At 36.0% G+C, this 20538-nt stretch overlaps 1 protein-coding gene across 2 annotated transcripts in view; it reads left to right on the forward strand.

Annotated features, from left to right (window-relative positions):
* LOC148956066 (tonsoku-like protein) overlaps positions 1-20538 on the forward strand; it is a 252279-nt gene that overhangs the window by 62049 nt on the left and 169692 nt on the right. For both annotated transcript variants that reach the window (XM_089092042.1, XM_089092127.1), the window contains one exon: positions 15465-15616. In XM_089092042.1, coding sequence (XP_088948168.1) covers positions 15465-15616 — 152 coding nt within the window. The remainder of the gene's footprint in view (positions 1-15464; positions 15617-20538) is intronic.

The following is a 20538-nucleotide window of genomic DNA, read 5'->3' on the forward strand; positions in this document are numbered from 1 at the left end:
GCAGAGACGGTATCCTATCAAGGTGGTATCTAGAGGAAGGGGATAAGGAGTTATTACATTTAAGTGGTAGTACCTTGATTTTTTTTTTAGGAGCAGGGATGCCAAAAAGTTGAAAAGTTGAGAAAATTAACAAGATTTTCGTGAGTTATACTTGATGCAGCACTTGCATGGTTTTATGGTCCAAAGGGAAAGGGACATACGCGTCCAATCCAGTTTTTTTTCCCTATTGATGAAAAGGGTTTACTTTGAAAACATTCATTCATATGTAACAGGCAGATTCACACTAAAACGAATTGGTGTGACGAAAGCGATATCGACATCCCCATCTAACGTTGCGCTCGAGTAACAATGGCGCCCTTGGTACAGTGCCTAAGTTACATTAAAATGCCTGGTCATAATAAAAGCTTTTAATTTGGGAGGTTCAAGGAGGATTCATTAACAGTCTTATGACCTTTGGGTAATAGATGTTGCAACGTTCTTACGTATCTACAGTGGTTTAGAAAATTCGATTACCCCACAAATGATTACCAAAAATATGCACAAATGTAACGTTTGGAATATTATAACACTTTTTTCAAAGCTTTGAAGAAAAGCAAAAAGTCTAAATACCCCTAACTACGCTTGAAAGATATTTTAAAAAGAATCTTTTTGGAGATTTCCATGGAAATGACCATAGCAGAAGCTTTGAGCCTGGGTGGGGATCAAAGAGGAGTCTAAGTAGTTTGACCACAGGTGACTTATTGTTGCGACTTTCTTAAATTTGGTAATTCTTGTGAGCATTTGGAAATCAAAGCTTAAACTCAATAACTGATACTAAGTGTCCTAACATTTTGCTTGGATTAAAAGTGACGAACTACGATGAACATTTCAACATCTTCCTGGAGCTACTTCAGTTTGCATATTATTTCATTTAATTACACTTAAAACAGATGAGCTTTTCGTTTTTTACCTAAGAAAATAGCTGGCACTTCATGTTTTTTAAAAGCGAATAAGCCATCAAGTGTTTTTTGTTTCAGTACAATTAAAGCTTTCACGTGTAAAGTTTTAATACTGTATTTTGCAGGGTGATAAATTTACTCCTTACAATAACAGTTTAAAATGTGATTTATTTAATGTATTTATCAGTTTGAACTTTTTAAAGAATCCCCAGAAGAAAAAAAATGAATAATATGCAAAAGAGCAGCCAAAAGCGATAAAAAAGCAGCAGTTCAGCCTTAGCCTACATAACATATATTCTATAAAGAAGCCAAAAAAACATTAAAATACATTTTTTTTAAATGTAATTAAAAACCAGTTTTTAATATAAGAAGGCTTTTTAGGAATCCAAAAGAGCAAAAAAAAAAACAATCAATATCAAAGTCGCCCATTTCAAATGTTTTAGAGGTGACAAAATAAATATAGGAAATAGTCTATATGAAAAAAATGACAATTCTAATTTCAAAGTTATATTAACAGCTTTAACACAGAGAGAGGACGACTACTGTGACGCAGTAGTTGATATTGTGAGTATAACAATACTTGATGAAAAAAACTTATTATTGGTACACTTATTCATGATAAGAATACAGAGCTAATAGATACTTCAACTAATCGTATTATGCAAGGGATCTGAAACACCAAGGCCATTCCGTTCCTACCAGATTTCTACTTCTCTTGATGAATAACAAAGAAGACCAGTTTCCAGTCAGCGACTTGTGAATTTTTGAACTCATGAATAGGCTCGAATCTGTTGTAAATTCAAGCTGTGATTTGAGAAAGACTGATGAAAACATTAATGTTTGCGGTCAACATTGATCGCGCCGGCGGCGCGCCACCGACAGCTTACCGGCGGCACGCCGCCGGCGTCTTACCGGCGGCGCGGCGGGGCGTGCTGTTTTTTGTCCCGCCGCCGCCGGTCTTCCCTCATCGGCGCGGCGCCGGGGTCTAATCTGGAAGTTTCAGAGTAACGTGGCTTAGTAGTTTTGCTTGATAACAATTACCATCTTCTCTCAGAACTTAGCTTTACACTCCAGTTTTAGCTTTCCGGTGGGCAGATGTAGAAGACTTTTTACAAAAGAGTCTAATGAGGACTAAAAGTGTGACCGATTATTACTAATGACTTTTCCACTTCTATATCCCATAATAGTGATATTTCACAATCAAATTGTTAAAAAAGACGGGAAACTTCTTAAAACTTTCTGAAAGTTCAACGGTTTTAGAGCTTCTTATTTAAAAGAGAAATTTGCATTGAATAACTCATGTTGGAAAAAATTAATCTTGACACGACTGGGGGAGGCTAAGTTTATTAGTTTTTATGTATGTCCTGTCTTCATTTTGGATTCAAATCAACTCTTTCCAGGTATTGAATTGTGTTAAAACTTTTCCAAAGTTGCATGTACACAGGGGAAGGGGGTCTTTGAATCTATCCCCTCCGAAATGACTAGATAAAAGAAAATCTCCAAGAATTCATATATATATATATATATATGTATATATATATATATATATATATATATATATATATATATATATATATATATATATATATATATATATATATATATATATATATATATATATATATATATATATATATATATATATATATATATATATATATATATATATATATATATATATATATATATATATATATATATATATGTATATATATGAGTGTGTGTGTGTTACGGTGAATGTCCGAAATCTAGTTAATGTCGATATTGATCCGTGAATGTTAGAAATTCCTTTTCCTCTGCTTCGATTCAATTAGCTTTGCGAGTCAGATTTTTCAGTCTTATGCAGGCTATGATGGTAAAAGTTATAAGTTAGGTTAGATTAGATTATGTTAGTTTAGATTAGGTTAGGTTAAGTTAGATTAGGTTAGGTTACATTTGGTTCTAAATATCAGAAATGGGTTAAAAACCTAATTTAAGCTAATCTAAACCAACCTAACCTCGTCTAACCAAACATAATCTAACCTAACTTTCCATCATCAACCTTTGCATTAAATTGAAAAAATTGGCTGGCAACGGTGACTAAATCCAAGGAGAAAAAAGGGTATTTTGGACATTCACCGATGAATTTGGACGTTAACTAATTTGCAGACATTTTTTAGACCTTAGATCCTCCGTCGCCGCGAGGTGCGCCTAGGGCATCAGTGAATGTTCGCCAATCGGGTCTGAGATGAGCCGCTGCGTAGACATCTTCCCAATCTGATTGGAGAGAGGTATTCAGGCGGCATAGTTCACTGTTGTAGGTTCACCTCAATGTGTTTCGAGGTCTTCTTCGCTTCTGGCTTCCAACTGGCTGCCACTCAGGTGTAGATTTCGGGATTCTATGTTTTTCCATTCTTAAAACTTGTCCGAGATACCTCCATCTACGAGATCTGATGGTGTAGGTTATTGGTGGTTGATTGGTGAATCTCCGAATGGTATCGTTTGAGACCCTATCTGACCAATGTATATTCAGAATCCTCCGGAGGCAATTGTTCACAAAAGCAAGAATCTTCTTCTCTTGTTGAATGTTTAAGGGCCAAGTCTAGGCTGCATAGAGGAGGACTGGTAAAACGTTACTGTTGAGTAAATATAATTTCAGGCGATATGAATAATTCTTGGATATCCAGATTCCTTTCAGTCGACTGAAGGCTGCCTTAGCTTGACCTATTCTAGTTATGACTTCTTTTGTGGTGGATCCAGTATTCTCTTTGATGTTGCCCAAATACTTAAACTCAATAACTTGTTCAGTTTCCTCACCAGTACATGTGATATGTGGGGGGGGGGGGAATAGGAGGTTGCCATGGTTTTATATTTCCTGCATTTATTTTAAGAAATAGCTGGCTGGCTTTCACATTGACCCTGTGAATGAAGTACTGTAAACGTTGCTTGCAACCCTGAACCAATGTTATGTCGTCTGCGAAATCTTAATTGCTGACTGTTACACCGGATGATAATTCAATGCCATCTGTTGTTGTGTTGCGAAGGGTATAGTCAATAGCTATTATAAAGAGCAGACAACACGCATCCCCGTTTAACTCCAGATAAGTTTCTAAAGTATCTTGTTTGGCCTTCTGGCGTCTTAATGCAGCATTCATTCCCTTCGTACAATGACATAATTATCTTAATTATCCTATCCGAAAAGCTGTAAAAGTTCAGAATTTGCCACAAAGTTTCGCGGTCGACCGAATTGATAGCCTTTTCAAAGTCGATGAAAGTCAGGTATATTTTAGACCGCCACTCTTGACTTTCCTCTGTGAGCATGCGTAAAGTGAAATTAAGATCCGCGTAGGAACGTCCTGCACGGATCCCATATTGTTCATCTCACAGGTGTTTATCTAGTTCGGTCTGTATCCTTTCCAACGTAACTTGACAAAGCTGCAGTACTTATGTCCACCACACTTGGTGGGTCATCACTGATATCGTTGGCATATTCGGGGTGTTTTTTGGTGGGGGTCTATTCAGAACTTTCTCAAAGTGTGACACCCATATTTCATTTACAACCTCTGGCTCTGTCTGCAAAGCACTAAAAGGGTCCCTAACGGGGCCATTTTGGGATAATTTCTTTCCAACTATTTCATTTGTTATCCTATAAAGGGCTCTAGAGTCACCTCTTTTGGCAGCTTCTTCTGCAAGTTTCGCCTTCCTTTTATTTGACAACGGTGGCCATTTCTTGCGCTTTTTTGACCACTTTGTCTGCTTCTCTATAGCTGAAACTTTTGAAGATCATTTAGCTTAATACTTGACTCTGAAGAAGGGTTTGTTTTATGCAGTTTCTTTTCTCTGTGAGGGCCCATGTCTTATCTGAAAGCCACTCGGGCTCTTTCTTTAGCCAATAATTTCTGAGGCAACCAATTGAAAACAAGTCTTCATGTCCTTCCACATGTGTTCTTGATCTAACTATTGTAGTTGAGAAAGAGCTTGAAAGCGATTTGAAAGTTCTACAACAAAATCATGCTTTAATGTTTTGTTTAGCAGCTTGTCTGAGTCAAAAAGAGCGTCGGGGAGAGGAATCTTCTTTGTATTTCTCCTCAACTTGATTTTAAGTTCTGCTATCATAAGTGAGTGGTCAGATCCTACATCAGCACCTCTATATGATCGTACATCAATGAGGCTTGAGCGCCACTTACGGCTAACCAAACAGTGGTCTATTTGATTTTTAGTTAAACCATCAGGAGAGGTCCAGAATATTTATGGATGTTAAGATGAGAAAATAAGCTCCCACCACCAATTAAATCATTGGCTTCTGCAAAATCAACGAGCAATTCACCTTTCTTATTTTGGTCTCCCAACCCATGGTTACCTAGTACTTGGGGACAGTAATCCCTGTCGTTGCCAATCTTTCCATTAAAGTCTCCCATGAAGCATGTTATAACATGCCTAGGTATATCGTTTGTTACCACTTGTAATATATATTTATATTTGCAATATAATTATGTATAATATATAAAGTATTGTAATAAACAAATTTTAAACAATACCTGGAGCACAACGGTTAGAAATAGTGATATATGATTGAGCAATATATGGGGCCACAAATGTCACTACAAAAACTGACTTTTGGTATATCAACTAGTATAATTGCTGCGAAAGATTTTTGTCTGAAAATGCTCCTTTCTGATTACATAGTTTCAACTGGTGGTATCAAACGGTCGGTGTAAGTCTTAATTCAAAAAAATTGATTTCTATCAATTTTGATTCAGTTTGATTTTTTGAGAAAAAAAAATTGATTGATGCATCTACTAGTAAAATATTAAAATATTCTTTTGTGAATGAATTTCGTTCCAAATACAACGCCATCAATTATTGATGACCCTCGTGGAATCGGACAAAATATAGATGAATTTACTCTTCATTCTTTAATTTATTTTTGTAAAAGGTTGGAGATACCCTCTTTTACTGTAAAATATAGGGAGTAGGAACTGGGGAGTAGGGCTCATGATGAATAAGGAAGCTGCTAAGTTCTGTTTGTAGGTTGGGAAGGTATTAATAATAGAATGCTAATCACTCATTTAATGACTAAAAAGTGCAGGGTTTGAGTCATAGTAGTATATGCCCCTGTTGAACCGACTGACGGAGATAGTAGTGACTCAGATGAATTCTACTTGCAGCTACAGGAACAAATAGACAGGGTCTCAGGTAGAAATATTGTGCTTTTATTAGAGACGTTAACGCCCAGGTTGGTAGAAATTGCCATATATGGTATCCTAGCCTAAGTGAATTTGGTGTAAGAAAAGAAAACATTGATGGTTTCAGACTGCTGCAATTTTGTAGGTACATTAGTCTAGTTGTAAAAAAGTGTTTGGTCATGAAATGGCCCATAAGTTACCATGGTAGTCACATGGTGGTAAGACAGCTAGAATACAAGACACTAGAGTAAAAGTGCTGTCATTGATGTCAGAAGTACAGATCACCATCTAGTAGTGTCTAGGCTGAATTTAAAGCTGAAATTTCGGAAGGGTAACTACCTTCCGGAAAGCTATGACTTTGGAAGACTCCAGGATGAGAATTTGAAAGAAGCTTTCCAGGAACAGTTGAAAACTAAACCTGAGGGTTTAAAATTTGACAATGTCGAAGATATAGTTTTAGGAAAATAATTTGTGAATTTGTTGATGGTGTCTTAAGGAAGAAAAATAGGAACGCAACTAGGAATATTAGTGAAAATGCTTTTATGTTTGATAGAGAGGAGAAGAGGCTTGTGTAAGGATTATCAGACTGATAGATCATACCAAAGTAAGAGGAACGTAAAGAAAATGGAGAAAGGATTAAAGTAGGGACTAAAATGGCGTTAAGTAGAGACCATGGATGAAATTGCAGAGGATCTGGAAGATGTAACTTGACAAAATAATAGTAAAATATTGTACTGGCATGCTAATAAATTGAAAGGGAGTAATCAATCTGGACTTCTCCCAGTTGAAGAAAGAAACCTGGCCACAATTAGTGATAAGGAAAGAGTTAAAGAGGCAAAACATTTTGAGAATGTGCTAAACCAGGATAGAGTTGCAGGAAAAGATATAGAGGAAAATGAAAAAGTTTATGAAACTTTGGATGTGAAGGAAGATTCATTTTGTGAGGAAGAATTAGGGACAGTACTGAAAGAATTAAAAAACAAAAAGGCTGCAGGTGCTAATAGTGTGGTAAAACAGTTTCTTAAAAAGGGAAGTACTTACCGATTTTAAGAAAACCCTAATTAAACCCCTGTGTAAGAAAAATGATAAGAGTGAGTGTGGTAATTATAGTGGCATTAGCCTGGTTTCTCTAGGTAACAAATTACAAAGTATGATGATTCTTTTTAGACTCAGAGATGCTGTAGACAAAGTTTTAAGAGAAGAACGGTGGGGTTTTAGGAAGGGTAGAGGATACGTCGACCAAATTTTCACCCTTAGATTAATAATTGAGAAGTGCGTGAGTCGTCAAGCACATTGAGTCCTCAGTTTTGTAGATTATGAGCAAGTGTTCGATTCAGCTGATAGAAGAGCTTTTACGAAGGTCTTATCCTTGTATGGTATATCAGACAAACAAATTAAAGGGATTAGTACTACGTAAATGCATAACTATGCTGTGCTTAAAGAGCACATGGACTATTTCTTAAAGAGCACGGGAAAGGCAATGGGAGAACACGGAATCGAATGGTGAAGATAAACTTTCCTGAACTTAGATTATGATGATGATGATTTAAGCATCCTAGATGAAAGTGTAAGTAAAACGAATGGCCTTTTACAGGGTTTGCGAGTTCAGGGTGCTAGAATAGGTTTGAAAACTTAATTTTAAGAAGACTAAGTCGATAAGGCTAGAAATAAGTGAAGATAAAAAGATGACCTTGGGTAGCGAAAACTTCGATCAAGTGGGCCGCTTTACTTGTATTATTAGTAAAGACCGTGGGTGCCTTAAAGATATTAAAAGTAGAATAGCCAAGACTCGGGGTATGTTTCACAGTTGAAAAAAGGTTGGAAAAATAGGAAAATAAGTCTGGGAAGCTAGATTAGAATATGGTTCAATATCTTCAAATATGGTTCTGAAGCGTTGGCGCTCCGAAAAACCAAAGAAGATTTGCTAGATGTTTTTCTGAGAAATTGACTACAGATTGTTTTTGCCCACGGACTGTTTCGTGTACCCGACTGACTGGCCGTATTTCAAACATTAGGCTGTACGAAAAGTGTGGTTCAGGCCCACTTTCTAGGGCTATAATGAAAGAAAGATTGATATGGCTAGGGCACGTTTTGCGGATGAAGGATTTCAGATTACAAGATTCTCCTTTTTGGCCAACCGTTTAAGGCTAAACGGAAAACTGGTTGTCCACAGTTGAGGTGGGAGGATGCCGTAAAGGAAGATTTCAGGGAAATGGGAACTTCCTGGAAGGGTGTGAAGAGGGAGGCTTTGAATTGATTGGGATAGGAGCGGAGCGTGCGTAGTTGTATTTGCCTCAGTCGGCTTTATGCTACGGTGAGCTGTTAGTAGCATTTGTAGTAGATGATATAGCATCAAGTAGTTAAGGCTCTGGAACTATATATTACAAATCTTATTTCGTGGTCAAGTAGCAAAATTTGTTTTTGATTTTTATTACGGTTGTGAAATCTCGTTATGTTCACCGATTACTTTTGTTTTGAGTGCAAGCAGCAGCTTGTTGTGTATCATCAGATAGCTGATAGTACCACCATTAATGCTGTAAAAAATGATTTTACGACTATCAGCTAATCGTAATACGAAGTAGTCAACTGATCAAGCAAGATCTGTCAACATCAAAATGATTGAGTAACATACATGTAAAAGGCAATGTTAGCAGTAAAAGATAGCATTATTCAAGGTTTTATTATTACAAACAGTTTTGAAAAAAATTCCACTCTAGTCAATGGAGAGCAGATCGCGATGCATGAGCCTAGAACATATATAGAAAATTAACACTTCAGGGTGGTATATCTTCAGACAAAATTCAGAGCAAATTAAAAAAATCAAGCAGCAAAAGGCAAAAATAAGGAAATGGAGCAGGGGCCACCCCAGCGTGAAAATTGCTATAAAAAGGATTGATTTCGTGATGTATAAACTAGTTTATCAGTGGAAAGTTGTTTCTTCCCGAAAGATCCTGGCAACAAGTTTATCAAACAATGGCACATGATGATGGTTCTGGTTCTGTGGTTCTGGATAGAAACTGGTTCTGTGGTATATCAACTAGTATAATTTTAAAAAGTTTTTTTTCATAAATTTATTGGTTCTGAAAATAATATCTTCTGGTAGTATATTATCAATTGGTTGATGACTTCATGAATCGAACTGTAAAAACGATTTTGTGGTCTATCCTCTAGTACAGGGGTGGCCAACCCGCGGCCCGCGGGTTTGCATGCGGCCCTCCGTAAACATTTTTGCGGCCCGCTAGATTCATCACACTTTTAAGTTCTGCGCCCTTGTGATGCGCGCACATCTTGTAACAACACAGATTTGATGTTTTACTCTTAACAATGTTGTTTATCGATGTATATAGCCCAAGTATTATATTATTATGTCGCATAGCCCAAGCATTATCGATGTATCATGTTATGCAAGTAGAGTTATAAAAACAGTGAATTAAATTCGATCGTATGCACTTGCGCCTCGACAATTTAAGGATGTCTGAAGAAGTAGATTCAAAATACGGTGACGTTGTGTATTTCAGTCGTGGAAGATGTTTACAGCGATTTTTTCATTTGTGAGAAGAAATTGATTTGTTTATGAATGACAAACTATGGTCGTGGTCAAAATTAATTAATTATGAATGGTGATCATATTCATGTTTTTTTGTGAGTAATGTCAATCAGCCCCATACATTAAATATTCAATGCAAGGAAACGATAACCTCACAGCTAATACATTTAATCACAAGAGAGAATATCAGAACAAAGTGCTGTTATTTGAATCACAATTGAAAATTAATAATGCTCACCACTTTCCAATGTTGAAAGAATTTAAGAAAAAAAAATGTAACAGTTATATAAAATATGCGAAAGAAATAAGAAAACCTGTAAATGGTTTTGAATGCCGATTCAGTAATTTAGAGTTGAAAAAAAAAAAACACCAAAATTTTTAAATGTGTTCCTCTCCTTTTCATGTTGAAATTGAGTCTATCCCAAAATATCTCCAAATGTATCTGATTAACATACAGTGTAATAATTAATTAAAACTCATGTTTGAAAATTCAGAATCAAAAATAGATTTGTTTTAAACTTACATCACAAGAGAAAAGTTATTCAATTCAAGAAATTTGGCACAAAAAGTTGTTAGCACTTTCGGTTCAACACCTGCTAATTTTATTTATTTTTTATTTATTTTTTTATTACCCGTCAAAAAAAGGTACAAAAGACGGAGTATCACTAAAAAAGAAAAAACACACACAAAAAACAAATTACAAGACATTACACATAATCGAACAAATTACAAAGACGAGAAACAAAAACTCAATTATATACTCCACAGCAGGTACGTAGGAGATTTTACTTTTTAAACTCCCAAGTACTGAAGAAACATAAGCAATATGATTGATAACTTCAATTCAACTAACCTAACCTACAGCAAAATACTTGATAACTTCAATTCATAATCAACGGACTCAATCAACTAGTCTAAATATGACAAGAGACGGTAAAAAGACTAAATATGACAAGAGATGTGCAAATAAAATTAAATGGACAGCGATTTACTGCCTTAGCAAACGGTACCAAGGGTGGGAAGAGACTTTCTCGATGTACCGTTGAATTCGTTCAATTATAGCTGCCCTTGGGTCCGCAATTTTTAAATTTTTAACAAGGCGCGAATTTCTTGTCCACGGCGGGAGCTGCAACAAGAACTTCGCATACTTAAAAAACGTGGATCTGAGCTTTCTTTTCTCTGGCTCGGGAAAAATTCTCCAAAACGGGCTTAGATACAGGAAATAGAGAAGGGATACTGCATTATAAAGTCGAGCCAGATTTAAACGGTTGAAACGGATTTTAGATGAGACTACTCTACTGTAAGCAAAAGCCAGGCGTTTACGGAGATGATCAATAAGAAGGGAGCGGGTAGTTCTTAGATCCTTTCCAGTTGGTAAACCAAGGTAAATAATTTTCGAGACAGGGGCTACAGACAGTTCTCCCAGCCTCACAGACGAGACCTCTTCTTGGCGCCAGTTGAACAGAAGAATATCCGACTTCTGTGGGTTAAATTCAAGACCCATGCGACTGTAATTTGATTGTAGTGTGGAGAAGGTGGTCTCTGTACCTGCGACTGTTCGGCTGGGGTTCAGAATGTCATCGGCGTAAGCTATTATTGAAACGTCTATGCCACGAGTTATGTATGTTGTCTCAATAGTAGACTGTGGTTCAATAATACAGTTATTAAAGGCACAAGGAGATGTGACTGATCCTTGTCGAGCACCCTTTTTTACTGGGGCTACAGGATTCCCTCGGTAGGACAGCATCACGTCTGGTGTATATTCAGTGAGGGCTCGACCATGGCCAGGAAGTAGGAGTTCAGCCTGTAGGTGGTCGCACATATCTTTAATGGGTAGTAGGATATCCTTCTGTACACCTCTCTTTCCCATATCCAGAATGAGTTGGTCATGGAGAAGTGAGTTGTAGGCACGGCAGACGTCATGTAGACCTATAACAATGGACTCTTTTGATTCATCAGCGTCAATCAAGTCTGAAGCCAAAGCAGAAATGGCGTGGCCGCAACCAACACCCCTCTGGAACCCAAACTGGGAAGGGGAAGTCCAGCATTTTTCCTGGATTTCATCAATGACCAAAAGTTCAAAGATTTTGCAAAGCGTTGGTGCTACTGTGATCGGTTTGAACGAAGCACATTCCGAAGTACTTTTTCCTTTCTTGAGGACTGGCCTAAGCGACCCACTACTGAATGCCAATGGTACGAGTCCAGCAGTGAAGATCATCTGAAAGAGAAGATTTAGGTGCCCCATAAAAGTTGGGCTGCAATGGCTAAGGTGAAGGGTGGATACACGGTCAATGCCAGCCGACTTCTTCTTTTTCAACCGTCGGACCGCGGACGCAGCCTGTGATTGGGTAACTATGAAATCTGTATCTGGAGTTGATGAGAGGAGGGATGAAACGTTTTCATGAACAGAAATGTATAGCATCCTGTTTTGAGGTGGAAAACTCATCAAAGTGATAGTTTATACATGCTAAAGATGGGATATCCGACTTGAGATCTGCTGACTCTTTGTTATCAAATTTTTTCCATAACAGATTAGGATTTTTAATGACTTACTCAGAAAGCTCTTGTTTCAACTTCACACGGTGACGAGCAAGTTCCTTCCAAAACCTACGATTAGATGCAACTCTAATCTCTTTAAGTACTCCTGAGCGTGGTCTACCACATTTCTTCCATATCACGTACCAGAAGGTAGCTTAGTCGCATGCTAATTGTAACAAAGGGTTAGAAGACCATCCCTTTTCTTGAGTTTTTTGTCTGGCACGAGACTTGGAATCTCCCTGAGATTCGGCAAACAGAAGAGCATGGGTCAGTTCGGCGTAATAGATATTAAGACATAACCGCTCATCTCTTTCATCACGATGGGAGAATTTCATAAGTAGGTCAAGCGATACGTGAATTCTTGACGAAACAAGATCATAAGAATCTTGAAACTTTTCTTTATCAATTTTACGCCAAACCAGAACCTCATGCCACCTTTGAGTGAGTATCGACGAATTATTCACAGCGGAAAACGAGGTAGGCCTACTGATAATACACTGAACTGGGAAATGATCCGAAGTGAAACTATTCTGAAGGACAAGAACCTCACGTACTGGCAAAGAACTAGAGTTAACAATATGGTCTAGATTGGACGTAGAACCAGATTGGTGGATACACGAAAAGTTCTGGTTCTTCCGGTGAATAGTAAAACGGTTTTCAAGTATACCTAATAGAATGCGAAAATGACTGTTTGGGGCATTTATATTAACATCTAACACATAAGTAAAGTCGGACATACATATGCACCCAAGGAACCCTCTCTTAGCTTTGTTAAGGCAATAGATTAGTTTAGCAGCACTTATAGCAACTATGTCCTCAGATATGTCATCATGTGAATCAGTTGGAAGGTACAAGTTACTAACTAGTTGGTTATCTAGTCTAATTGCAAGAAAATTGTCACTGGTCTCGTATACTTTGCACGCGAGACGATTGCTAACCAACGTGTCAACAACGCCAGATGAGCAGCCCCATAAAGATGAATGTTTTGCAGGCACGGAGAACACAGAGAAGGACGGCTAGAGATTTAGTAGGTTCAGGCCAGCTTCTCTGATTGAAATGTTCTTGCAGGCATATTGTATTATAATCAGTCAAACAGTGGTCAACTATATCAGGCCATTTGAAAAGATTTCTGTTTATATTCTAAGAACTGTGTGAAGTGTTCGAGATTACTTGGTTTGTCTGATTAGTGCCTTTCTTGTTTATTGTTTTATGGACGCTTTATAATATGTGAGGTATGAAACACTTTCTTATAAAAAACGCAAACCGTAGCGCAATCATAGTATTCAGTATCATTCATTATATAGATGTGGTCAGAGACACCATACCTGGTGCGGACTAGGATACTGGTGCTATTGCCAGCTAAGCGACCTTGGCTTCAGCAATAGTAGCAGCGATGCAGTAAGAAAAGCAATTCTTCAGTGGGCAGTTTTTCTTAATAGATCTTCACAGAGTCCTTAAGAAATTTATTCAAATCCAATCGACAGCCGGAAAGAACTCTGAATATAAAGAAACTACTAATCTCTTCAGACTTGGTAGCTCTTGAGACCAGCATCGTTATATCATCCATTAATACGTTGGAAAGAATTCTATTTCCTACACTACTTTGTCAAGGGTTCTTTAAGGCAGTAGAGATCCGCAGCTGCATGGTCTTCCTTGACTCAACAATGGTTTCAGCTGTTTTTTTTGAATAAACCACTAGTTTCCAGATTGATGTGACTCTCCGTAATTCAGATATGTCACTAGTATCCACAAATACCGAATCTATGAATCTCTTCATAGCACTCGGGGTATCAAGCGACTCGGGCAGCTTTTTCAGTACGATTGCATAGGAGGGCTTATCAGGCTGGTTTGAAGCGCTTGGCCATTCGATGGGTTTGTTGGCATTAATAGTAAGATAGTTCTTTATTACTCGAGACAATTCATTCACGTTAATAGCAACAGTTGCTGCATTATCTTCACCTAGATTTGGGATTGAGCAGGGAGAATCAATAATGTTTTTTTCTTTTCGGATTTACTAATTACGATGTGCAAATACCCAAATGGAGATTATCTTGCAAAAGCTAAGTGAAAAAGCGGAGAAACAAATATCGCACTAGTGAAATAAATATTTTTCTATGATTTTTTTATTTTAGTATTATACATTTTTTACAATTTGCATTTAGTATCATTATTATTATCATATTATCTATGCTTATATGTAAAAATAATTAATAAAAATTCATTATTTTTCAATTTGTAACTCCAAAAAATATCTCTAATAGGTTTAAATCTAATATGGGTATATATAATTTTCTATGTGGCCCGCGGAGTTATGATGCATTTCGAAAGTGGCCCGCGAGAAAATTTGTGTTGGCCACCCCTGCTCTTGTACATAGTTAAATGTTGTAAATTTTATATTGAGGTATTTTAGGAAGGTATATTAGTAAAATAATTATGTTCCTCTTTTTATGAACACCTGACATCTATTGGTGTCACATAATCAATAAGTTGATGGTTCTGTGTCACTTACTAGGAAAAATGATTTGACGGTTTTACAGTCTGAACAAGAGATTTTGCCGTGGTCACAACATGGTCAAAATGATAGCATATTTCCTGCTATAGAAAATGGTTATCTGGTACATCAACGAATATAGTTGTAAAATATTTGTTTCTGAAAAATTTTTCTTATGAACCTAACGTTATCATCTAGTGACACACTAGTAGATCCTCGCCGACATCTCAAATATAAAATATATTTTATATAAAATATAAAATTTATGTATAGTTTTATACTATATACTTAAATGTAAAATATATATAGTAACAGAAACAGAATTTAGGGTACATTATCCTGTAAATTAGTAAATAACTTGTTTTAAAAATTTTGATTTGAGCAGAACGATATCGGCTAGTGACATATTGTCAATTAATAAATTACTTTAATCAACCTTCTTAAATAAAATGATTTGGCCGCCTATCAACTAGTATGACAGCTATCCATTAAACTATTAAAGTAATTTGATCAAATTAATTGCATTAATTCAATTAATTAATTATTTGAATTAATTTATTTATTTATAATAGTATCAAATCATTAGAATGATTAGATTATCAAATAGTATTCATTTTTAATTAGCTGATCCTGTGCATGTCAATTAATTGACTTGAAAAGCCATATATATTATTGATTTTTTGAAACCCTAGCGGAGTTAGACTTTTTAATGTTTGAAAAAAAATTTGTGTTTTTCTTTCTCTGATATGGGTGCTTCTAATCGCGTATGTTCTTTGAAATTCCAGTTACAAAAATACGGAGCCTTCAGTCTTTCATTGAAGAAAATGATGATCCTCTTCTTTTACGAAAAAAATATGAAGATCTTGGCGATGCTCTCGTATCTCCTGAAATTACAGCCTACCGAAAGGGAGTTGAAGCCTACCTGGAATGTCTGATGGTATTCAGGTTCTTTATTTTTTCTCTTCAATTTTCATCTTTTGCTTAGATTCAAGTAACTAAACACTCACTCTTTTATTTGGTATTTTAATTTATTCTTTTGAATATACTTTCTTTCCGTTTCGTCTCAGTTCATGCTTTTCTCGCTTTGTTGATATTTCTCGTTCAAAAAACTTATCTACCATATATTTTTTTTTTAATTCATCAAATTGTCGCTCCCCTGAGGAAGATTTTCTTAATTCTCCCCTCCAGGAAGGTACGAGGAATGAGGAAAGACACTTGCAATTTTGTCTGTTGAGACAAGGATCGTATACTCCCTCCCCCAAAAAACGACAAGTTTACTTTATGCATAAGTAACAATAGGAGAAATTCTCCAAGGTTAGCTCAAATGCTCCCTTTCCCCTTACTTTTCGTAAAAATTAAGGATTATGTCTAAAAAATGTACTTCGTGGTATTATGATTGTATAACATTTTTAACAGCTTCTAATATTTTGTGAGTCTTAAAAGCTTTTTTCTGGGTTTGGTATATATATGTTGGGGTAATGGGGGTTTTAATCGTCCTTAGTTTCTCTATTCTTTGTATTTCTTCTGTATATATTTTTCTCCGGCAAAAGTGTATTTTTATAATACCATTTTTTTACTTTAAATTTCAAATTATTTTACAAGATTCTGAAACTTGAAAAAGATTCAGAGTCTAAAATTAAAAATGTTCATCTTTTATCCAGTGTTTTCGTCACTTATAAATTATTGAAATGAAAATTTGACCTTTATTAATGATTTGGCCTATGTTATGCACTTACTACAAAGGGAAATGCAATTCAGCTTTTATTATCGAGATTCATAAATTATTTTATGGGCTTTCTTATATAATATATATTATATTATTTAGCTTATTATTTTGTATTATATATTATATTTGTTATATATATATATATATATATATATATATTATAGAAACGCATAGTCCTTTTATTGGCGTTCTGCATTAATGATCCGCAATAAAATTCATTCTTGTGTCTTGCCCATTTTAATAAGAGTGAAATATGTTTTTAAACGACTGAAGTACATTTCAATTAGCATATATTGTCCCAGACTGGAACTTGCTTCTCTTTGGTTCCACTCTTCAGCATTTCAGATTTTGAGTCTAAAAGCATTACTCTATTATATCTTATGGAGTGGTGTCACTACGCGGAAGGGCATATGTCCCCCTGGATCCCCCTCTTGATTTTGAAAAATACTTTCTTTTTATTTTGTCCCCTCCCTCTTGAATTGAAAAAGATATTTTACCCTCCTCCCCTAATTTTTGGGAATTGACTCCAATGATCTTATATCATAAAATTATATTTGTTTACGTTAGTCATGGTCTGTCATGAACGAAAGTTTTGTTGAGATGCTGTAGTCAACGCTGATTTGTGAGCAAAATTAAATAAGGCAAACAACTTTTTTTCAACTGAAAGTAAGGAGTAACATTAAAAGTTAAACCAAACAGAAATAATTACTTATATGAGGGAGTTGCTCTTCCTCAACACCTCGCTCTTTACGCTACAGTTTTTTAGTACTTTAAAAAGCTTCTTATTGCTCTAATTAAATGAACATAATGTTTGAGGAGTCGTTCTTAAAGAATTGAGACAGAATTCGAATTTTAGTGTAAAGCGCGAGGTGTTGAGGAAGAGCAACTTCCCTCGCATACGGAATAACTTCTGTTCGTTTTAAAATTCAATGTCCTCCTTACTTTCAGTTGAAAAAACTTATTTAGTTTTGTTTTATTCAATTTCTGAACGCTTTTCAAATAATTCAAGAAAATCTGGCTAATATCAACGGAAAAATTCCTCCTCCCCATGGATCCATCCCTTAGACAATTTAATCCTATTGAAAATTTACCCCGGACAATTACCCTTAAGATCTCCAAGCGTAAAATTGAGTCGGCAAAGAGAAAGCGAGACATAAGACGAACTTCGCATAGAAATTCAGGCAAATTTCCCCAGTGTAAAATTTCCCCTTAAAAATTCAGCCCGTGGAAAATTATCCCCGTGAAAATTCCCACCAGCAGAAAATTCGCCCCCCCCCCCCCCCATCTTCAAAATGTATGCATACTTCCTAATAGCAAATATTATACGTAAACAATGGTTAAGTTTTGTAAACCTCTGCTCAGGGGCTGTGAGGGGGGCATGATATCTCCAAAGGCGTAGTTATTTGGCTTTTCAGCTATGCTGAACAAAATGGGTATCTCTAAATTTCGATCGGACGATTTTGAGAAAACAGGTGCGTGGGAGGGGGCCCAGTTGACATTCGTTTTTTTTGTCACTTAAAAAGGGCACTAGAACTTTTAATTTCCGTTCGAATTGCCGCTATCCCGATATTTTGGGACCACTGGGTCGATATGATCACCCCTGGGACAAGAAGAAAAAAAAAACAAATAAACGCGCTTCTGTTATCTTTCTTCTGAAAAAATACAGAATTCCACATTTTTGCAGATAGGAGCTTGAAACCTCTACAGTAGGGTTCTCTGATACGCTGAATCTGATGGTGTGATTTTCATTAATGACTATGACTTTTTCTATGACTGACTTTCGTAGAAAAATCATTTTATGACTTTTAGGGGGTGTTTCCCCCTTTTCTCGAAAATAAGGCAAATTTTGTTAGGCTCTTAACCTTTGATAAGTAAGACTAAACTTCATGAAACATATATTTGAAATCAGCATAAAAATCCGATTCTTTTGATGTATCTATTGATATCAAAATTCTGTTTTTTAGTTTCGATTACTATTGAGCCGGGTCGCTCCCTACTTACAATTCGTTACCATGAACTGTTTGATATAGCATATAGAATCTATACAGCCTTTACATTCATCCATTGTATTGCCATTACCTGCAGTATATCTGTATAGCCAATCCTGTTCATTATATCCACTAATTCTCTAAAAGTGTTTGCTCACTGAGCTCAAGCTACTTTGTAGGCTTAAAGATTTTATAAATTTTTTACATTCATATATCCTAATTTATTCCCACTACCTGCTGATACCTATATAGCCAATCATGTGCACTCTGCCCCCTAATTCTCTTACATCGTGAGTTCACTGAGCTCAAAGCTACTTTGTAAGCTTGTAAATTTTATACATTCTTTACGTTCTTACAATTTGTTGTCACTACCTGCAGAAACCTATAGCCAATCATGTCCCTTCAGCCCTTTTATTCTCTAAAAGTGTTAACTCACTGAGCTCAAGCTTCTTTGTGGGCTTATTGATTTTATACATTTTTTACATTCATATATCCTAATTTATTGCCACTACCCGCATATACCTATATAGCCAATCATGTGCACTCTACCCATTAATTATATTAGAGTGTGAACTCACTGAGCACAAAGCTACTTTGTGAATTTATAGATTTTATACAGCCTTTACATCCATACAGTTTATTGTCACTATCTGCAGGATACCTATATAGCTAATCATGTACCTTATGCCCATTAATTATATTGTTTTGTTCACAGAGTGTGAACACACTGAGACAAAGCTACTTTGTGAACTTTTAGCTTTTATACAGCCTTTACATTCATACAATTTATTATCACTGCCTGCAGAATACCTATTTGGCGAATTATGTCCTTTCTGCCCTCTAATTTCCTAAGAATGTGAGCTCACTGAGATCAGAGCTACTTTGTGAGCTGTAGATTTTATACAGCTTTTGTAGTCTTATAATTTTATCCATTACCCGTAGAATACCTTTTCAGCCAATCATATGTATTCTGCCCACAGGAAATCTGAAATGAGGTTTTTCAATATAATTTTGCCAATATTCGGAGATTTCACCAATTCCATGTGAATATTAGTATTCATCCCTCCAAGATTGGTCTGAAGAATCTTCCACGAAGATTCGAAATTTTTGTGACAGAAAATTATGAATTTTTGACGTTTCGGACCCTTTGAGCTTTATACCTTGCACTCAGACCTTGCATCACCTACCTACTAAGTATTTCCTAATCAAACAGTGCGTGGTAAGGAACTGTGGTAATGCGGCTCAATGGTGATCGAAAGACTAAAAACCGGAATTTTGATACCAATAGATATATTAAAAGAATCGGCTTATTATGTCGGTTCCAAATATAGGATAATTAAGTTTAGTGTTACCCATCAAAACCTTCTAGCCTTAGACAATTTGCCTAATTTTCGAAAAAGGGGAGAAATGCCTCCTAAAAGGCAAATAACCTTAATGAAAATCATACGTCAGATTCAGCTTTTCAGAGAACCCTACTGTAGAGGTTTCCAGTTCCTCTCTGCAAAAATGTCAAATTTTGTATTTTTTGCCAGAAGAAAGATCACCGATGCGTGTTTATTTATTTTTTTTCCCCAGGGTATGATCGTATTGACCCGTGGAGTTGGTGTTTCCGTGGAGTTGGAGCCAGATTTCATGGTCGTTTTTTCAAAGTTTTTTCAACTGAAAGTAAAGGGCAGCATTAAAACATAAAACGAACAGAAATTATTGCATCTGTGAGGGAGTTGCTCTTCCTCAACACCTCGCTCTTTACGCAAAAGTTTGAATTTTGTCCAAATTCTTTAAGATCGATTCCTGAAACACAAAGGCCGTTTAATTCGAATAATAAGAAGCTTTTTTAATAGCACTAAAAAACTTTAGCGTAAAGAGCGAGGTGTTTAGAAGATGGCAGCCCCCTTTATATACGTAATAATTTCTGTTCGTTTTAACTTTTAATGTTGCTCCTCACTTTCAGTTGAAAAAAACTTGAACTTTTTTATTTAATATCCTAAAAGCTGCAGAAGCCATTTTATTTGATTTTCTACATTAAGTCTTCTACTCCTTCTACTTTCACCCTTCTACCTTTCTACCTTCTACTTTCACTTAAATTCACTCCTTCTACTTTCACCCATTTTATTAAGGCTAATTATTATATAGTCTTAATCGATA

The sequence above is a fragment of the Artemia sp. Qi Xiang Cuo genome, chromosome 1 (genome assembly GCF_049724085.1).
Source record: "Artemia sp. Qi Xiang Cuo chromosome 1, ASM4972408v1, whole genome shotgun sequence".
In the NCBI taxonomy this organism is placed as follows: Eukaryota; Metazoa; Arthropoda; class Branchiopoda; order Anostraca; family Artemiidae; genus Artemia; species Artemia sp. Qi Xiang Cuo.